General features: G+C 49.6%; 1 protein-coding gene across 1 annotated transcript in view; it reads left to right on the forward strand.

Moving 5' to 3' along the window:
- The first annotated feature begins 3,592 nt into the window (after positions 1 to 3,592).
- MYMK (myomaker, myoblast fusion factor) overlaps positions 3,593 to 18,874 on the forward strand; it is a 37,602-nt gene continuing 22,320 nt past the window's right edge. The window contains exons 1-4 of the mRNA XM_077306731.1: positions 3,593 to 4,072; positions 8,326 to 8,440; positions 15,762 to 15,910; positions 16,941 to 17,057. Of these exons, the coding sequence (XP_077162846.1) occupies positions 3,938 to 4,072; positions 8,326 to 8,440; positions 15,762 to 15,910; positions 16,941 to 17,057 (516 nt within the window). The 5' untranslated portion in view covers positions 3,593 to 3,937. The remainder of the gene's footprint in view (positions 4,073 to 8,325; positions 8,441 to 15,761; positions 15,911 to 16,940; positions 17,058 to 18,874) is intronic.

An 18,874-nucleotide genomic window follows, 5' to 3' on the forward strand; every position in this document is an offset into this window, starting at 1 on the left:
GAATTCCAAATGCAACCCCTGAGAAGCTACTCCCCCAACCTCATTCCCTTGTCTGAAACATGGGGGAAATGTCAGTGCTCCCACCTTACAGGGTTGTTAGGAAGGTTGCTGCAAGGATGAACATTAAGAGCCCTAAACATTCTGAAGCCCTGTATAGAGGCAAAGAGTTGCCAGGGGCTCCGATGAGAAGCAGAAGAGGGGACGTCCCACTCTTGGCAGTCTAGAGGCGCAGATCTTTCTATGGCCTCTGCTCTCCTAATATGGGAAGAGAAGCAACCAAGGCTATTCTAGGAGGGGAGACGGACTGTGGGCCGTTAATCCAGGCGGGCCCCGCCAGTAGCTGCTATCATCATGACCCCACCGGAGCCCAAACCACGGGGCCAGCTGGTCCCTCCTGTCTCGCATTCCTTCGCCTTGCTTCATCAGAACAGCTGTCTTCAAAAAGACGCTAAGAATCTGCACGGGCTTCCAAGGAAAAGATATTAATCCCAAAGAAGGGGGAAAGCAGGAGGCTGGCTACAAAGGCTGGCTTGTTTGCTTGAATCCTAATAAAGTCTAGAGGGAGGCTGGCCAGCAGACTCCCCATCATCACAATGCTGGATGAGGTCTTTGACATTTCCATGGGTTGCACAAAGGTCGCCAACCCTCCAGGTGGGACCCGCAGTCTCCCAGATTTACATCCGCTGTCCAGGCTATGGAGACCAGTTCCCTGGAGAGGCTGGCTGTTTTGCTGGCTTTGCTCTATGTCATTGTACCCATTCTCCTCAGGATCCAAATCCCAGATCTTCAGGAATTCCCCAGCCCAGAGTTGGCAACCCTGCCTGTGTGCAGAAGTCAGCCTGCAGGTAATAACTTTTCAGTTATATGTGTCCAGGAGCCTGACCCTTCTAGCCGGCCTCCTCCTGGACTGGCAGCAGTCAAAAGTCCACCTGTGACATCAGTGCACCTGGAGCCCCACAGCAGGGTCTCCCTGCAGCCCTTGCACCCCACACTGTGCTCTCCAAGTGGATTGGGTCTCGCAATGTAATGTCTGTCTATATGCTGTCTTGCAGAACCCCAACCCAACATCTAGTTTGGCCCTAAATGGTGACCCATTCTTTCTTATTTTATGTTAACAGCCTTCCTCTGCAGAACTGTTGCCAATCTCCAGGTGGGGCCTGGAGATCTCCTAGAATTACAACTGATCTCCAGCCTCTAGAGATGAGTTCCCCTGGAGAAAAGGGCTGCTTTGGAGGATGGACTCTGTGGCCTAGTCGCCTGCTGAAGTCTCTTCCCTCTCAAACACATACTCTCCCCTGACTCCATCCCACCCACATCTCCAGAAATTCTCCAGTGCACAGTTGGCAACCCAATGAGAGATAATACAAACACATAATGCCTGCCTGGTCCCAGAAAGTGACTCTATTTTTAGTGACAAAAATCAAGCAACAGCCCCAGTGCTCATGGGTCAAAAAGCGATCCTCTACAGCAATGGTCCCCAACCCCCGGTCCTGGGTCCGGTACCGGTCCATGGATCAGTCGGTACTGGGCCATGGCCTCCTCGTCCTCCTCCCCGGCTGCTGCCTTGGGGGCTGCCCTGCCACTCTGCCACTGGTTCACCTTTGGTGCTCTCTGGCGGCCGCCATGGCTGTGGCTCACCCTCGGCATGGCACTGCGCAGCTGCTGCTGACAGCGCCCCCCAGCGGGCGGTGAGAAGTCAGGGGTGCCGGCGGGAAAGCAAGTGGAGCAGGGGCTCAGGCAGTGGTGACGTCCCTCGGCAAAAGACTACCCCCTCCCCAGGCCTCAGTAAAATTGTCAACCATTGACCGGTCCCCGGTGATAAAAAGGTTGGGGACCACTGCTCTACAGCTCTGAAGTTTTTACGACACCGCATGAAGACAAAGAATTGGTTCTTATATGCCGCTTTTCTCTACCCAAAGGAGTCTCAGGGGCTTACAGTCACTTTCCCTTTCCTCTCCCCTCAACAGACACCCTGTGAGGGAGGTGAGGCTGAGAGAGCCCTGATATTACTGAAGAAGAAGAATTGGTTCTTATAGGCCCATTCCACACACATAGGATAATGCACTTTCAATATGCTTTGGCAGCTGGATGTTCCTGTGCAGAACAGCAAAATCTACTTCTAAAGTGCAGAATGGGATATGCTTCTTTTCTCTACCCGAAGGAGGCTCAAAGCGGCTTACAGTCGCCTTCCCTTTCCTCTCCCCACAACAGACACCCTGTGAGGGAGATGAGGCTGAGAGAGCCCTGATATTCCTGCTTGGTCAGAACAGTTTTATCAGTGCTGTGGCAAGCCTGAGGTCACCCTGCTGGCTGCATGTGGGGGAGTGCAGAATCGAACCCAGCTTGCCAGACTAGAAGTCCACACGCTTAACCACTACACCAAATGCTGAGTCAGATGAAGAAGGGGGGAAGGCCGAGGATGGTGAGCAGGGGCCTGTAGAAGCTAGAGTCAAGGGGTAGAGCAGGGCTTGGGGAAGACCAGGACCTCTGTGGGGTGCCCTCTGTGCCTTCAAGCCTCCCTTACCAAGCAGGCATTTTCCACAGGGGAGCTGACTTCTGTAGTCAGGAGATTTCCAGACCCCAAGGTTGGCAAGCCGCTGCTACACTCTTTTCCCAAACTGGAGTGACTCTCAATTGTTCTCACTCTCCTTGGCCTACTGAAGCACCCACTCTCCTAATTGAGCTGCCTGTGGAAGTTCATGTGTGCACTCCTGTTATCCTGCTTACCCGTGGCATTCTCTGAATGCACGAAAGTCCTACCTTTTACCACCCTTTAGAGCAGGGGTCTCCAGCCTTTGTCAGGGCATGGGCACCTTTGAGACAGCCACAAAATGGCCATTGCGTGAGATGGAGCCAGCCACCAAACAGCTGTTGCAGCTCGCCTTCAGTCACGCCATCAAGGCCCTTGTGCTCTGTTTGCAGCTGCTGCCAAAGCAGCATTTCCTACAATCTCCACAGGCCAGCCAGAAGCCTTGCTGGGCAAAGGGCCCATCAGGCTCCATCCATGTCCTAAGAACACTTGGGGGGCACCAGGAAAGATGCCTGCAGGCCTCACTGTGCCCATGGGCAGGATGCTGGGGGCTTCTGCTCTAGGGAAAGAACTCCACCCTCAAGCCGTGCCTGCCCTGCGCCCACAGGCTGGCTGTGGGCCAATCCACAGTGCGCTGGGGATGCTCACTTGAGGGCCCCTGCCTAGCATGGGTCCCGGCATTTGATGCGTCCTGCAGTTCATTTGCCTGGAAGATGTTCTGTTTCCTGCTCCAGGTCTGTGCGGCCTCTTTTCGGATCCGCCCCACGGGGTGGGGGAGGGGCCGTGCCTCCCCCCTCGGGACCTCCAGGCACAGAATTCCACCAGGCCTCTGGCCTGGCCCGAAGCAAGAGTTTCCCGTGTGGCTTCCACATTGTCCTCCTGCCCTTCTTTCCTCATCGTACCCTTGGTGGGAGAGAGAGAGAGCGAGGTTTTGCCACGAGAAAGGGACAGCTGCCAGGCCTGCCGAAGGGGTGAGGCCTTGACCCCAGACGGGCCCTCTCTTGGCCCTGTGGCTGGGGAGCGCTAGAGAAGCTGGGCAGAGTGGCCCCAGAGTTGGAGGACCTCAGCTGCTCCATTCGCAGGCTGGGCAGGCGTGGAAGGAGCGCCCGGGCTGTCTCTCACCGCAGGCCATTTGTTCCCCAGGAGGCCTCCCAAACATCGCCAGCAAAGGCTGCTCCCAGCCCCAGCCGTCAGCTGTACCCAACAGGCCTCCCGGCACCTGTCATCTGCTGATGTCACCCTGGAGTGAACCCGGCCTTTGGGCTTTTAAACAGAGCACCCCTCGGCCTCAGCTGTCTTCATGGTCCTTGAGGAGCACGCAGCTTCCGACTCGGCCGTCTCTGGGATTTGGTGGGATTTCCTTCCTCTGAACGGTCTGTTCCTGGGCCAGCTTGCCTCCTCCTTCCGATGGGTTCTTTGGTTGCCAAGCTGCTCCTGCCAACTCTCAGCAGCCTGGCTTTCCTTCCGACCATCAGCATCGCAGCCAAGAGGCAGTTCCACATGGAGGCAATGGTCTATTTCTTCACCATGTTCTTTGTGTCGGTAAGAACCTCCTTTCTACTTGGCATGTCCAGGGAGTTCTTGTCTGACCTCTCCTCTGCAGGGCCGGTGCTGAGAGAGGGGGGGGGGGAGGGGGAGTCAGTCAGTCAGTCTCAAGGAGCATTTTAAAGACTAACTAGCTTTTTATTCCAGTAGCTTTCTTGCTCTTGGCAACCTTGGGGCTGCCAACTCTGGTCTTAGAAATTTCCTGGAGGTTTGGGGATGGAGTTTATGGAGAAGAAAGTTTGGGGAAGGGAAAGGCCCTCCAAACCCACCCTTCAAAGCCTCTGTTTTCTCCAGAGGGGCTGATCTTTGCAGTGTTAATTCCTGGAGACCTTGGTCCCCCTCCCCCAAGGGTGGCAACCCCACTTGGACTGCGGTGACTCCACTGGGTAGGGCATAGCCCCTGCTTCCCATGCTGGCTTTAGGACTGGGAAGGACTGGAGAACTGCCGTCAGGCTGCAGACTGGGCAATGTCAGAGGTGATTTAAGGCAGCCTCTGGCTGGACATCCTGGCACAAGGAGCTGCTTGTCAGAAAGTGTGGCTATCTTGAAAGGGTTCGAGATGCATGCCCAATGGCAGTCCCTTCACTGGCAGAGAGGTGGTGGGTTCTCCATCTTGGGACATTTTTAAACAGAGGCTGGATGGCCATCTGACGGAGAGGCTGATTTTGTGAAGGTTCAAGTGGGTGGCAGGTGACAGTGGATGAGCGAGAGGGTTCAGGGTGCCCTGTGTAGTGCAGGCAGTTGGACTAGATGACCCCAGGAGATCCCTTCCAACTCTATGATTCTATGATTCTATGAGAAGGAGTAGAATTCCTTGTAATGCTGCAATTTTCCCATCCAATGTTGGCGCCCCTCAAGGGCCGTAGGAGATCTAACTATCCTAAATACTTGGGCCGGGTGAGAGCTTGCGGACGCAATTTATGTGGCAAAAAACTCTCGTTTCGCCACTTTCTCAGAGGCCCTCACAAGCATGCGATGAGATGTTCTTGTAGCCCCGTCGCGGGTCTTCCGCCACACTCACTCTAGTCGTCTCTTCTTCTCCTGGAACCAACCAAAGCAGGTACGGAGAGTTTTAGAAGAGCTAAAGCTCAGTATGAGCTTAAGCTAGGAAAAAACAACAAAAAAGTGTTCTTTAGTTATAGTCAAAGTTAGAAAAAGAACAGGGACATGGCAGGACCATTGCCGGGACAGAAAGTGACATTGTAACAGCTGACAAAGAGAGGGCTGAACTGCTGAATTCCTACTTCTCCTCAGCCTTCTCTTGCGAGGGGAATCATGCTCAACAGGGCAAAATTATTTCATATGATGAGGAATGGGAGTTGTGGTCTAGGATCACTGTAGGGCTAGTCCTAGTTTTTTAAAATGACTATGACTATCCAACAAAGATGAAAACACTGCAGGAGCTCTAAGAAGCCTATTTGGATGAACAGAGAACTTCAAGAGGAACTAAGAAAGAAAAGGAAAATGTTCAGGAAATGGAGGGAAGGACAGAGCTCTAAAGAAGAGTACCTACAGGTTACTAGGCACTGTAGATCAATCATCAGAAAGGCCAAAGCTGAGAGTGAGCTAAGATTGGCCAGGGAAGCCCATTGTAACAAGAAAAGATTTTTCAGTTATGTGAGGAGCAAGCATAAAGTAAAGGAGGCAATAGGCCCACTGTTGGGTACGGATGGACAAACTCTAACGGAGGATGCAGAGAAAGCAGAAAGGCTCAAAACCTATTTTACATCTGTTTTCCCCCACAGATCAAAGGGTTTAGGCACATCTAGAGTTGGCAGTAGCCAAGGGATAGTGTCTGGGTGGCAGGTTGACATGGACAGAGAGGTTGTCGAGAGGCATTTAGCTGCACTGGATGAGTTCAAATCCCCTGGGCTGGATGAAATGCACCCGAGAGTGCTCAAAGAACTTTCCAGAGAACTTGCAGAACCCTTGTCCATCATCTTCGGGACCTGTTTAAGGACTGGAGATGTCCCGGAAGACTGGAAGAGAGCAAACGTTTTTCCGATCTTCAAAATAGGGAGGAAGGGAAACTACAGACCAGTGAGTCTGACCTCTGTTGTGGGTAAGATAATGGAGCAGATATTAAAGGGAGTGATCTGCAAACATCTGGAGGACAATTTGGTGATCCAAGGAAGTCAGGATGAATTTGTCTCCATCAGGTCCTGTCAGACTAACCTGGTTTCTTTTTTTGACCAAGTGACAGGTTTGCTGGATCGGGGAAATTCGGTTGATGTCGTTTACTTGGATTTTAGTAAAGCTTTTGATAAGGTTCCCCATGATGTTCTGATGGATAAATTGAAGGACAGCAATCTGGATTTTCATATAGTTAGGTGGATAGGGAATTGGTTAGAGAACCGCACTCAAAGAGGTGTTGTCAATGGTGTTTCATCAGACTAGAGAGAGGTGAGTAGTGGGGCACCTCAGGGCTCGGTGCTCGGTCCGGTACTTTTTAACATATTTATTAATGATCTAGATGAGGGGGTGGAGGGACTACTCATCAAGTTTGCAGATGACACCAAATTGGGAGGACTGGCAAATACTCCAGAAGATAGAGACAGAGTTCAATGAGATCTGAACACAATGGAAAAATGGGCAAATGAGAACAAGATGCAATTTAATAAAGATAAGTGTAAAGTTCTGCATCTGGGTCAAAACCTCAGTTCATTATTTTTGACACTTCCTGGAGAACAGGTTAAGTCTCAGAAGATGGGAGGTGAGCAAAAGTTGCCCTTATCTTCAAGAAGGGGAAAAAGGAGGATCCGGGTAACTATCGGCTCATCAGCTTGACATCTGTACCTGGCAAAATTTTAGAACAAATCATGAAACAGCAGCTAGAGTGGATGGCTGTAATTCCTAAGAGTCTAGGACATGGGTTTTACAAGAACAAGTCATGTCAGACCAACCTTATCTCTTTTTTTGAGAAAGTGGCTACCTTGTTAGATCAGGGGAATGCTGTAGACATTGTATGCATTGATTTTAGTAAAGCTTTGATAAGGTTCCACATGATATTCTTATTGGCAATTTAGTAAAATGTGATATGGATCCTAATTCTGTCAGGTAGATTAAGAGCTGGTTGACAGATAGCTTGTAAATGATTTGTTATCTTCTTGGAGAGGAATGACGATTGGAGTGCCTCAGGGATGTCCTGGGCCCTTTGTTGTTCAACATATCCATAAATGATTTGGATGAAGGAATACATGGAGTTATTTATTAAATTTGCAGATGATGCTATACTGGGGGAGGGGGGGTGGCAAACACACCAGAAGACAGAATCAGGATACGGGATGGTCTTGACAGGCTGGAAAACTGGGCTAAAATGAATTTCAATACTTAAAAATGTAATGGTCTGCATTTAGATTGGGAAAATCAAATGCATTACTATAGGATGGGGGAGACTTCTCATTTGCAATATTAAATGTGAAAAGGATCTTGGCGGCTTCGTAGACTATAACCTGAACATCACTCAGTAGTGTGATTTGGTAGCTAAAGAAGCAAATGGGATTTTGGGTTGTATTAAAAAAAAGTATAGTGTCTAGATCATGCAAAGTGACATTACCACTTTACTTCATTCTCTTTAGACCTCATTTAGAGTACTTTTAGTTTTGGGCACCACAACTGAAGAAAGATGTAGAGAAAATGGAGTATTTTGGGAGGAGGGCTACAAAGATGGTGAGGGTTTTGGAGACCAAGTCATATGACGAAAGGTTGAAGGAGCTTGGTCTATTTAGCCTGGAGTTGTTTTCTGTTGCCCCAGAAGGTTGGACCAATGGGTTGAAATTAATTCAAAAGAATTTTTGGCTAAACATCTGGAAGAAGTTCCTGACAGAGCGGTTCCTCCATGGAACAGGCTTCCTCGGGAGGTGGTGGGTTCTCCTTCTTTGGAAGTTTTTAAGCAGAGGCTAAATAGTCATCTCACAGAAATATTGATTTTATGAACTTAGGCAGATGGTGAGTAGGTGGGCAGGAAGGGATGTGCCAGTGTTTGTCTCTTGTGGCCCTACCTTGCATACCCAGGGAATTGTTAATTGCCATTATGGGTATGTGAATTTCTTCTAGGCCAGGCTGAATTCTGGAGATTTTTGGTGGAGGGATCACTTGGGCATGAAATTGGGGTCACAGTGGGTGGGCAGGTAGTTGTGCAGAGGGTTGACTAGATGACCCTTGAGGTCCCTTTCAATTCTATGATTATATGATTTACAGGCTCGAGTTGCTGTTTCATGAGGTCTTTGCATAATCCTTTTCTCTCATAGATATACCATGCGTGTGACGGTCCAGGATTAGCCATCCTCTGCTTCATGCAATATGATATCCTTGAGTACTTCAGCATCTATGGAACAGCATTATCCATGTGGGTGTCACTGATGGGTAAGGACCCACCTTTATCTGAGGCTTCTAAAACTGCTATACATTGGAGGGATGGAATTAATATATTTGATGCAACAGAAAGAGCCAGTGGAGGATTGGACTAGGAGCTGGGAGCCTCAGATTCATTTAAGAACCAACTCTTCTTCTAACCTACCTCATAGGGTTGTTGTGAAGATATAATGGTGGAGAGGATAATGAATGCCTCCACCAGGCATTTGGCTGAGACCAGGCACAATCAATCAACATCGGCAGGGCCCCTGCCCCCCTCTCCCTCTCCCCCTCCCAGAAATCCACCAAGACTCCTGGACCTGTTGTATTATTATTGTTTAACTAGGAATAAAGCCCATTGTAGTAAAAATACAATGGGTGCTAGCAGTGAGTAGAAAGAGAGAGGGGTGGTAGATTTGCCGCGTCGGCAGTGGCGCGTTGTATGGGAGGGATCTCAGAGGCAGAGGGAGGAAGAGGCGAGGGCAGGGAGAGTCAAGGCAGCTTACCGGTGAGAGCGGCCATTGTGGACTGCGGACGGCGGCTCTGCGGAGTTGTTGTAGTGGTGGGGGGCTGCAAGAGGAGGTGAGATGGGAGGCCGTGGGCTCCTGCGGCGGCGGCCTCCTAATGTTGCGGGTGAAGGTCGAGGGCAGGCGGGGGCTTGTCAATGGGTAGTTTGGGTTGGTGGCCATTTTGGAGGGCGGGTCGCTCCGTTGGCGCCTCGTCGGCGGGCTCCCCATATTGGTGGTGATATTCGGCCGCGCTCCGCAGCTCGTCGGCAGGCTCTTCGGCTTCGGCTCCTCATGTCGCCGGCGAAGTGCCAGGGCGGGCGGCGGCTCGTCGCCGGCTTGTCCATGTTCGTGGCCATTTTGGAGGGCGCAGTGGTCCTTCGGCGGCTCGACGGCGGCCTCCCCGTATTGGCAGCGACGTGGGAGCGCGGCGGGCAGCTCGTCGGCATGCTCTTCAGGTCCATGCTGATGCTGGAGGTGGGCCCGGAGCGGCGGCGAGCGCAGATTGAGGCGGCGGGGCAGGAGTGAGGAAGGTAGTCGGGGAAGGGCACTCGCTGGGCGGAGGGGAAGCGATTTTCCCCGAGCCCAGGGAAGTGGGCCGAGCCTCCTCCCTGGCGGCCATCTGGGCAGGATGGCGGCTCAGGAGGACTGGAGTGTGTGGCGCGGCATTCGGGAGACGGGCCAAGTGTCCAATAGGGAGGCGCACTTTGTGCGCCTCCCAATTGGACACTTGGCCCTGGAGTGCCACTCGGAGGAGCGAATCAGGAGCCACTTTGTGGCTCCTGTTTCGCTCCTCCGAGTTTTTATCCCGGACAGAGCCCGCCCTAACCCTCCCCACCAGCCCTTACTCTTTTATTTAATCCACTCCGCAGGAGCGGATTAAAGATGTTATACAGTTGCTTTGCTAGTGTCAGTCAATAATATTAATGTCATAATTAGTTATATGTATTGTTTCATGTATAGTTTCTTCAGTTCCATGTAAACCGCCATGCGCCTTCAGGGAGGGTGGTATATAAATGTGGAATAAATAAATAAATAAATAAACAAACAAACAAACACATTCCTTGGGGTACCCATTGGGGATGAAAGAAGGAAGGAAGGAAGGAAGGAAGGAAGGAAGGAAGGAAGGAAGGAAGGAAGGAAGGAAGGAAGGAAGGAAGGAAGGAAGGAAGGAAGGAAGGAAGGAAGACATTTTCTTCCAGAAGAGTTTATAGTTCTTGAGATGATTACAGGATACTGAAAATATGAGTCCTTGGATTCTTTCTTTTGCTTCAGTACAGTGTCATGGAACTATCATATTTTTTGTCCCACCCTTCCTCCAAGGATGTCCCCGTGAGCATGCCTGGTTGTCCCTGCCTACTTTCTGTCCCCTCAACAAGCATGTGAGATCAGCAAGGCTTCGGGTCTAAACCGGGATTATCTCCCCCTAGACTGGCTCACCAACTTGTACCCCACATTGAATCTCACTCGACTAAGATAAATTAATCAGTCCAAACATAAGTGTTGTTGTTATTAATGCCAAGTTAAAGAGAAATTATAAAGGCAGTTGATAAATTCTTTTTAATACAGGTAAACTCAAGTTCTTAACATTCCTTTCTCATTGTTAATGATTTGGTTTCTTATGGCTTATTTTTATATTGACTTTTTAATTGTAGATTGTCTCAACCAGGGCTCTGAAGAGGCAGTGTAGAAATATCTGAAATACATGAACATCCCTCTCCCCCCTCTTCCCCAACATCTAGGACAGGGGTTCTCAACCTTCCTAATGCGGCGACCTTTTAATATAGTTCCTTGTGTTGTGGTGACCCCAACCATAAAATGATGCAAATGTTCTTTCACAGAAATTAAACCGCAACTGACCAATGGCGTGAAGATCCAGTGTTCATGATGGTATATAAATTGTTTTGTTTTTTCCCCCATAGTTTCTCAGTCCTCTGCCTCTTGTCCCACCTTGATCCTGCTCTTTTCCTCTGCTCAAGACAAATGAACATTCTATCTCGATCTACTCTGTAGGGCTGTTGTGTGGATGGTGCCCCAGCCAAGCTGCTTGCCCTGCCGCAACCCCTGTGAAAGGGTCATTCGACCCCCAAAGGGGTCCTGACCCCCAGGTTGAGAACCACTGGTCTAGAAGATGTGCCTTTGACCTCACTGAGTTTGGTGGTCCAGAATTGCAATCTTTTTGTTAATTGGCTCTGCAAGACATTCAGCTCCAGATTTATTTGAAAAGGTCAATTCAGAAGGTATGCAGCAGAACTAAAAAAAAATGGATATTATGCTGCAGCAAAACAACAACAACAACAACAACAACATAACCCCTTAATAAAAATGTGATCCAAGGACACTGAAGGTGTGGTGCTTGAGACGTGAAGAAAACCTCTCCCCATGTCACTTGCAAAGCATGGAATGTATCCGTGTGCATACGTAGCCACTGCAGGCATGCTTCCCAGGACTGCAAATCCCAGACAGGCATGATCCAGCTGTGTGAGCTGGAAGCACATGGAGTGGATCCCTGTGGGAGCCATAACTTCCATCAGGGATGACCCCATTCTGTGCTCCGCAGCAGCCTCCAATAATTCACAGCCTCATTGACTGAAGGGAGCAGACTACAGACAGGTGTCTGAAGAGAAGCCCTGGCCTGGGCACCAGCCTGAAATCATCCTCAGACAACTGGAGGGGGAGAGGGGGAGAGATGAACCCAAATCTTCTCTGTGGAGCTTATTCCAGTCAATATTTCCCCTTTTTATTTATTTATTTGTTTGTTTATTAATTTAATTCCTAGCCTGCCACTCCCAGACAAGCTGGCTTCTGGTGGGTAACATAGGGGGGAAAACCCACAGTAAAAGTCCCAATTAAAAAATAAGATTATCCCTCCCCAGCAGCAAAAATAACCCTTCCCCCTCTACTCAGCAGCTCCCCAGTACCTCATGCCTCAGGGGACAGATTATAGGGGAGTAGGCCAATGTTCTAGCCGATTCAGGAGTGGCCCTAGATTTACTTGCCTGCGCTTCAACTAAAGACCTGGTGGAAGAGCTCCATCTTGGCGGCCCTGTGGAACTGGGAAAGCTCCAACAGGGCCTTCAGCTCTCCCAGGAGCTCAGTCCACCAGGTTGAGGCCAGGACCGAAAAGGCCCTAGCCCAGGTCAAGGCCAGGTGTATCTCCCGCAGGCCAGGGATTACCAACAGGTTCTCATAGCAAAGAGCTCTGTGGGGGACATAGGAGGGTAGGCGTTTCCGCAGGTATGTGGGGCCCAGGCCACAAATGGCCTTAAAGATCAAGAACTTGATCTGGGCCGCAGCCAGTAATCAGTGCAGCTGCCTCAGCTCTGGCTGGATATGGACCCTCCAAGATGTTTCTGTGAGGACCCTTGCAGTTGCATTCTGCACCAGCTGCAATTTCCAAGTCAAGGACAAGGGAAGACCTGAGTAGAGTGATTTACAGAAGTCCAGTCTGAAGGTGACTGTTATACAGATCACTGTGGCCAAATGATCCGAGGACAGATAGGGCGCTACTAGCCTCAGCTGACGCAGATAGAAGAACGCCAGCCGGGCTACTCTGGTGACCTCGACCTCTGGAGGCATCCAGAATCACACCCAGGTTCCTAGCTGAGGATAAAAAGTTGCCAGAGCGGGCAGCCACTGGTCCGGTTCCTCCGTCCCCAGCCACAGGACCTCCATCTTGCTGTAACCATACAACTTTGGCTTCCAAACAACGGGCAAATGTATCTGGGGGGATTCCGGGTGGCTGTCCATCCGGCGACAGAGCTGCCTATGATGACAGCCCAGCCCAAAGCTCTGGCCCAGCTGCTTTTTAAGTGAAGCAGAAGCATTCTTCCTCTGCTTCCACACAGGGACAATGCTCTGCATAGATTCCATGGCTGCCACTGGAGCACAGGCAGCGGGGCCCACGCAGCAGTCTCTCCTGCACTTTTGAAAAACCTGAACATCCAAGCGCTACAGCATTCTAACATTATCACCGTCTGCCTCTGGATGGACGCCTGCCCTTCCTCCTCCGCCCCCTCCCGTGAAAGATTTTCGAAATGTTTGGAAGCAGTGATCGTTTGGCTCAAGAAAAGCCAGCTGAAACCCAACCCCTCCAAGACGGAGGTCCTGTGGTTTGGTAGGAAGCATGCAGAGTTGGAAACCTGTCTACCAATGCAGTGCAACTAGAGACCTCGCACTCCGCCAGGAATTTGGGAGATACTCTGGTCTCCTCCTTCTCTATGGAGGCCCAGATCACTAAGGTAGCCCAGCTGGCATTTCTCCATCTGCACCAAGCACAGCTACTAGCACCCTATCTGTCCCAAGAACACCTTGCCACAGTGATCCACATGATGGTCATCTCAAGACTAGATTTCTATAATTTTCTCTATGTGGGCCTTCCCTTGTCCTTGATCCAGAAACTCCAGTTGGTGCAAAATGCAGCTGCTAGGGTCCTCACTGGGACAGCACCGAGGGCCCACATCCAGCCGGCATTGAGGCAAGTGCCTTGGTTACTAACTGAATACCAGATCAAATTCAAGGTTCTAGTTTGACCTTTAAAACCATCTGCAGTCTGGGCCCAATGTAGTTGAGGGACTGTTTACCCCCTATGCCCTTCACAGGGCTATGCACTCTGCGGGTGCAAACAGGTTGGAGGTCCGCAGCCCTCGTGAGGTTGGTCTGGTCTCAACCAGGGCTAGAGGCTTTGCAGCTCTGGCCCCTGCCAGGTGGAATGAGCTCCTGGGAGAGCTGAAGGCCCTAACAGAACGTTTACAGTTCTGCAGTGCCTGCAAGACAGAGCTCTTCCACCAGGCGTTGCATTGAGGCCAGGTTACGGAAAATCTGGCCCCAGCTTGCATAGTGGTTAAGAGTGACTGCTTCTAATCTGGCGAGCCAGATTTGATTCCCCACATGCAGCCAGCTGGGTGGCCTTGGGCTCATCACAGTACTGATAGAGATGTTCTGACTAAGCAGTCTCTCAGCCTCACCTACCTCACAGGGTGTCTATTGTGGGGAGAGGAAAGGTAAGTGAGACTTCTGGTAGATAAAAGAGTCCTATAAAAGCCAACTCTGCTTCTTTTCCTCCTCTGGCGCTTCTTTTGGTGCCTGCTGCCTGGTGCTGATGCCTGCCTTGTTACACCTCCCTGGGCACATGGCAGTTGTTGCTGGCTTGGTTTTGGGGTTTACATTGGGATTCAGGTGGGATGGCAAAGGGTTTTAAAGCTATAATTTTTATACTTCTTGTAAGCCACTGCCAGCCGGCTGGACTGGGAGTGGCGGCATGAATGAATGAATGAATGATCTATTGCCACAATGTACTAATTCCTCTGAATTTCCATATTTAATTGAAAAATAAAACATTAAACCGGATTAAAGTCCTTCAAATGAAAGCTGGATTCAGAGAACCATGACAATATCATTATAATGCCATAGCAACAGGTCAATTTTTTGGAAAAAAAGACTCCCAAAGCCCTCCAGTGGCAGAGGCAAATTTTGATCTTTCAAAAAACACGGCAGTGCACCAGGTTTAGAAAAGACCACAGTCGAGGGCAGAGGGAGAGAGATGCAGAAGAGGAGGGAAAGAGGACATCTTGAGGATGCTATAAGAAAACAACAACAAAAGCACTCCAGTTTCGCTTGCAAAGCAGGGCAAGATATCTGTGCAGAAGCAGCCTTTGTACTCAGAGGGTCCGTAGGCATCCCAGGTCCCAGTCTGGAACGAAGAACCCTCAGAAAGGGCAACCAGGATTCTTCCACAGGTCAGTTCAGACATCACAGGAAACCGCGATTGAATCAAGCCAACCTCAGTTATTGAGATCATTCAAGCTCAGACCAGGCTTGTGGTTAGGGGACTTCAAACCAGGACCTGAATCCACAGTTTGAAGTTGGTTTATTAGCTACAGTTAATCTAAGTGACATATGAATGCAAGCATCTGGCTTAATCCTGACTCACTGCAATGCATGCTGGGAAGCCAGCCATATCTTTGTGGGGTGACCAACGAAAGTGAGGTGACGAAACCAGCGTTCGTCAAGACAAACTAGGCATTGAAGGAATTTGTATTTATTTATTTATTTATTTATCATGCTTCTATACCGCCCTCCCCGGAGGCTCAGGGCGGTTTACATTATAACAAGGAACCTTACATAAAACAGTCTGTAAAACATATACATCAATAACCAACAATTGCAACCAAACACAACACAGTATAACAGTAAACAGTTGTGATACAAACAGGTCCAGGGCTTGTTGATGGGATTCTGAGAGGGGTGGTTTATTGATTGAATTCTGAGGGGGGGTGGGGGGGGAGCAGGGGCCCTTGGTCGCTGTTGATTACGTCTGGTCTCGGCCAAATGCCTGATGGAGGAGCTCCTTCTTGCAGGCCCTGCGGAACTGTTTAAGCTCCGTCAGGGCCCTGATCTCTTCTGGGAGCTCGTTCCACCAGGTAGGGGCCAGAACAGAGAATGCTCTGGCCCTGGTCGAGACCAGACGGACTTCTTTAGGGCCAGGGATCCTTAGCTGATTTGAGGCAGTAGAGCGTAGAGCTCTTTTGGGGGCATAGGCGGGGAGGCGGTCCCTCAGGTACACTGGGCCCTGACCGCGTATGGCCTTGAAGGTAATTACCAGAACCTTTAGTCTGATCCGGAATTCAACTGGTAGCCATTGCAGCTGATGAAGAATAGGCCGGATATGGGACCTCCACGGTGTTGCCGTGAGGATCCTGGCTGCTGCATTTTGAACTAGTTGTAGTATAACTAGTTGTAGTATAAGCCACAAATCAAGCAGGGTCATTAAAATGAACCACGTTTGCAGGATGACTTAACCAAGCCCCAAATTCTCCTTTCCTCAGCCCTGGCAGAGTTTGATGAGCCCAAAAAGTCCACTTTTCTGATGTTCGGTGTGCTCACCATTGCTGTCAGGATCTACCACGACCGATGGGGATATGGTGTTTACTCAGGACCAATCGGGACAGCCGTTCTGGTGATAACCGTAAAATGGGTAAGCCCGCAAATAACCACAGCAATTTTCACCCAGGGCAGTTCTGCACACTGAAAAAAATAGTGTTACACCAGGGAAATGGCATAACGCTAAAAAATAACGCACCTCCGGCCATTCCTCACCTTCTGGTTCTCTTGCTTTCCTCTGCCGCCTTCTCACGCTTCTTAGCACTCAGCATGCCTGCTTGAAAAGATGGAAGAGAGCAACGCACTTTACATGCCAATCACCTTTCTCCATGGTTCAAAGGGCCCACGGTACCAGCTATTTAAGTAAAACTTCTCTGTTGAGACGCCTATGCATCTGATCATAGCTGCATAGTGCTTTGTTAATGCTACCTCTTTTGCAATCACGAGCCTTGAATCTTTTAAAAATTAACCTTGAGCCTGATTTTTTTTGGGGGGGGGGACTTTAGAGAGGCATGCTTTGTGTTTTAACAGGGTGTGTGTGTGTTTTGTTTTGCCTGAATGATTTAACACCTATTCGTTGCTCCAGGCAGTTTGCTTAAAAAGAAAACTAAAAAAAACCCACTGTGCCCTGGGAGAAGGGAGAAAGAGGCAGGTGCGAGGGCGGGCACTGGAGGCACTGGAGGCACTGGAGGCAGAGATAGTGCTACTTTGGCTCCACACATTTCCTTGGGGCGTGGCTTGCTTGTTGCTCTCCTCTCACTTGCACTACAGAGTTTGGGGAATCCACTTTATGCAATTCCCCAGCTAGCGCTTTAAAGTGGAGGATGTAGTTACCAGTTTGCTGCATGGATGCTGGATATTGGCAACGTTGTGCAAAATGCCACTTTATTTCTCGGGTGTGGAATTGCCCCCAGTTTTCATCTACCGCAGTACAAAACGCAAGGTCTCTGTGGCTGTTCCTGCTGCCCCCAAAGCGTTCCCTGGGGAAGCAGAAAGAGTTTTCATACGAAAAGGAAATATCTATGGGACAGTGTTCTCATATCCCGATGGATTTTCTTTCACAAAGGTCCTTGGGACTGAAGGCACTTCAGGTATCCATCACCAGCTGGTCTTTTTCCTTTCAGTTGCGAAAGATGAAAGAGAAAAAAGGCCTGTATCCTGACAGAAGCGTCTACACCCAGCAGATTGGACCTGGCCTCTGCTTTGGAGCCCTGGCACTGATGCTCAGGTTTTTTTTCGAGGTAGGTCTGTCCAGTGCATTAGAGCGGTCATCCCCTCATCCCATATGGCTGCGATTCACATAGAATCATAGAGTTGGAAGGGGCCATACAGGCCATCTAGTCCAACCCCCTGCTCAACGCAGGATTAGCCCTAAGCATCCTAAAGCATCCAAGAAAAGTGTGTATCCAACGTTTGCTTGAAGACTTCCAGTGAGGGGGAGCTCACCACCTCCTTAGGCAGCCTATTCCACTGCTGAACTACTCTGACTGTGAAAATTTTTTCCTGATATCTAGCCTATATCGTTGTACTTGAAGTTTAAACCCATTACTGCGTGTCCTCTCCTCTGCAGCCAGCAGAAACAGCATCATGCCCTCCTCCAAGTGACAACCTTTCAAATACTTAAAGAGGGCTATCATGTCCCCTCTCAACCTCCTTTTCTCCAGGCTGAACATTCCCAAGTCCCTCAACCTATCTTCATAGGGCTTGGTCCCTTGGCCCCAGATCATCTTCGTCGCTCTCCTCTGTACCCTTTCAATTTTATCTACGTCCTTCTTGAAGTGAGGCCTCCAGAACTGCACACAGTACTCCAGGTGTGGTCTGACCAGTGCCGTATACAATGGGACTATGACATCTTGTGATTTTGATGTGATGCCTCTGTTGATACAGCCCAAAATGGCATTTGCCTTTTTTACCGCTGCATCACACTGCCTGCTCATGTTTAGTTTACAATCCACAAGTACCCCAAGGTCTCGTTCACACACAGTGCTACCTAGAAGCGTATCCCCCATCCAGTAGGCATGCTTTTCATTTTTCTGACCCAGATGCAGAACTTTACACTTATCTTTATTGAATTGCATCTTGTTCTCATTTGCCCATTTTTCCATTGTGTTCAGATCTCGTTGAACTCTGTCTCTATCTTCCGGAGTATTTGCCAGTCCTCCCAATTTGGTGTCATCTGCAAACTTGATGAGTAGTCCCTCCACCCCCTCATCTAGATCATTAATAAATATGTTAAAAAGTACCGGGCCGAGCACCGAGCCCTGAGGTACCCAGCTACTCACCTCTCTCCAGTCTGATGAAACACCATTGACAACAACTCTTTGAGTGCGGTTCTCTAACCAATTCCCTATCCACCTAACTATCTGAAAATCCAGATTGCAGTCCTTCAACTTATCCATCAGGACATCATGGGGAACCTTGTCAAAAGCTTTACTAAAATCCAAGTAAATGACATCAACCAAATTTCCCCGATCCAGCAAACCTGTTACTTGGTCAAAAAAAGAAACTAGGTTGGTCTGGCAAGACCTGTTGGAGACAAATCCATGCTGACTTCCTTGGATCACCAAATTGTCCTCCAGATGTTTGCAGATCACTCCCTTTAATATCTGCTCCATTATCTTCCCCACAACAGAGGTCAGACTCACTGGTCTGTAGTTTCCTGGGTCATCCTTCCTCCCTTTTTTGAAGATCGGAATAACGTTTGCTCTTTTCCAGTCCTCCGGGACATCTCCAGTCCTTAAAGAGGTTCCGAAGATGATGGACAAGGGCTGTGCAAGTTCTCTGGAAAGTTCTTTGAGTACTCTCGGGTGCATTTCATCTGGACCAGGGGATTTGAACTCATCCAGTGCAGCTAAATGCCTCTCGACAACCTCTCTATCCATGTTAACCTGCCACCCAGACACTATCCTTTGGCTACGGCCATCTCTACATGTGCCTAAACACTTTGACCTGTGGGGAAAAACTGATGTAAAATAGGCACTAAGCCTTTCTGCTTTCTCTGCATCTTTCGTTAGAGTTTGTCCATCTGCACCCAACAGTGGGCCTATTGCCTCCTTGA

This window comes from Paroedura picta, chromosome 12 (genome assembly GCF_049243985.1).
Source record: "Paroedura picta isolate Pp20150507F chromosome 12, Ppicta_v3.0, whole genome shotgun sequence".
NCBI classification, from domain to species: domain Eukaryota; kingdom Metazoa; phylum Chordata; class Lepidosauria; order Squamata; family Gekkonidae; genus Paroedura; species Paroedura picta.